The 2,484-nt window shown below is 42.1% G+C and overlaps 1 protein-coding gene across 1 annotated transcript in view; it reads right to left on the reverse strand.

The window, feature by feature from the left end:
- The window catches only part of syde1 (synapse defective Rho GTPase homolog 1), a gene marked incomplete at its 5' end in the record, with an annotated part of 39,108 nt that overhangs the window by 20,688 nt on the left and 15,936 nt on the right, over positions 1–2,484 (reverse strand). The window contains 2 exon segments of the mRNA XM_014026940.1: positions 225–232; positions 1,017–1,255. Coding sequence (XP_013882394.1) covers positions 225–232; positions 1,017–1,255 — 247 coding nt within the window.

Consider the following 2,484-nt stretch of genomic DNA (forward strand, 5'->3'; position numbering starts at 1 on the left):
GCCTGGAAGCTATTGAATTTTTTTCCTGCACATATTTTTCGGTCGGTAATTTATTGACGATCCCTAAGCCAACCACCGCTTGTAGATGAGCGAGCAGACGGAGGGCTGCTGGCTGACGTCAGACCGCTTTCACCGGTTTAGACAAGAGGAAGACAACCCTTGATTCACGGAGCTCGAATATCGAAAATCCAACTTGAAACTAACTTCACTGCGGTTCACTGTACTGCTGCTTCTGGAAGCACAAAGAACAGAGGTTAAAGACCGAACGAACTGAGGAAGCAGCAGAAGAAGACAAAGAAACAATCCAGCAGAGAGGAGACAGAACATCTGAACAGAACCGGAAACCAGAAGAACTCAAATTGTTGCGAGATCCAGCTGCCAGGGAAAACAAAAACCAAACCAAGAATCAGGTTCAGGAGCACAATGAGAGACCAGAATCCCAAATCCAAATCTGGTCCAACCTAAGGGCCAATTTATTTGAATAAATATTATATAATAATTTATTCTCATAGAAATAAAATAACCTTTTCCAAATTGTGTATTATGTAGCATTTAGAACATACACAACCTAACTTTTAAAGAAAAATGATAAAATTTAGAAAAACTCATCATTAGCATTAATTTCTTAAGCCTTCCTCTCCTCCAGCTGTTTCATTAATGATATTTTAGAGAAACATTTTATTTCAAGCCAGAAAACCAGGTGAAAAATAAAAACCCACTCACTAAAATCTAATTATTTGGCTTTAAGATAAGAAGAGAATACAGAAAAAGATGATTTAAGTTGATTTATCTACAACAAAATAAAAGAATTAATGAAAATTTCTGACTTGGTATGTCTGTTGGCCAGCTGTCACGAGAAGAATGCACTAAAAACAGTGCCAAAAAATATTCCACAATTAAAGTACTACCATTAGGGCCGAATAAAGTGTTAATGAGGGCCAGATTTGACCCACGGACCTTTGGTTTGTGTTTTCAAAAGAAGGAAGGAATTTTAAAAAACATAAAAGCATCGTTACCTTGTCCAGTGTCAGCCTCTGGGCCCAGATTGGCTCAGATTCATCCTGGGATATCTTTGATGGCTGCCAGTCAGACGGCCCGGGGGCGGAGCTAAGACACGTGGGTGGAGCCTCTGCGCCCTGCTGGGCCGGCTGCTGTTTCTTAGCAGCATTGCTTGGAGGTGACGAGGGAGTGTCCGATGCTGTTAATGTTCTTGAAGATGAAGACGTCTGGACGTCGTCAGAGCAGACCAGAACCTCTGGAGGAAACAAAGTGTTGACAACAATTCTGTTCAGTCAGGTTGACGAGCATCACCACCAACAAGGACTTCATGTGGTCTGCCAACATAGATGCAGATGTCAATCAAGACTGGAGAGAGGCTCACTGAACCTGCATCCATACAGGACCTGTCCTCCTCTACAGTGAATAAATGAACAAGTGGTACCAGCAGAGACCCATCCCATCTGAGGTTCAAACTCTTCTCCAGTCACAGGCCCATTTTACTTTTTCAGAGATCTAAATGATACAGGGATCGTTTGAAAGTTCTGTTATCAAACAAAACCAAAATCCATCTTTGGAATCCACTCGGCCCGCCGTGTTCGGAGGCTACAGAAGAAGCACATCACAGCCCTGAAGCAGCTTGGCTGGTCTCCAGATGTTCTGTTCAGAATCTGTGTGGCAGCTGAAGATGTGTCCAAGAACCCTGAAGGGTGTTTTTAAACCTGGAGTCCAGCTATGAGAAGCATCTCACCAACAACAGTCCCACCATCAAGAACCGATCAAACCCTTTACTCACTGACATGGACAGTAAATCAGTCAGACTTTGTTGTGTATTTTTATTGATTTTGTATCTCTTTCCATTAAAATGAAATGACAATAAACTTTAAATCTTTATTTTCTGATGCCAGGAATCAGAGATTGTTCCTCTCCAAGCAGAAATCTGATCTGGCCCTCAGCGGTGCCTCTCACTGTTTGTGTGCGATCCTCGTGACAACCCGTGTGCAGCTGGATGAATAAACTGTTGTACAGTTAGCTGAATGTGACATCTGTGTGTTTGTTATGATGTTTAATCTGTTTGGACTCTGAGACACAGTCTCTGTGTTCAACACAAACATCATCCTGTTTTCTGCTTCGCTTTGTTTTGACTCACTTTTCTGTCCTGAGATTAGGGGTGTATTCAGACCAGGAAAGTCCTTTGGTCCAATTGTTTGGTCCAGACCAAAAATGGACTTTTTTTTTTTTCATTTGGTGCAGTTTGCATTCACATTGTGCTTTTTTTTGCAAATGAACTATAACTTGTAAACAAAGCCACGAGTGTGACGATCATTGCTCCCATTGGACAAAAAAGGACGGGGGCGGGACTGAGCCACAGATCCAGAAGAAAACAAGGAAGTCCTGCATGCTGCAGTTCGATGCGCACATTTTTTGCTGATAGTACGACTGCAATAGCATTTAAAATGTCAGAAGCAGCTAATTTAATGGTGGTTC

Source organism: Austrofundulus limnaeus, unplaced genomic scaffold, assembly GCF_001266775.1.
Source record: "Austrofundulus limnaeus strain Quisiro unplaced genomic scaffold, Austrofundulus_limnaeus-1.0 Scaffold602, whole genome shotgun sequence".
In the NCBI taxonomy this organism is placed as follows: Eukaryota; Metazoa; Chordata; class Actinopteri; order Cyprinodontiformes; family Rivulidae; genus Austrofundulus; species Austrofundulus limnaeus.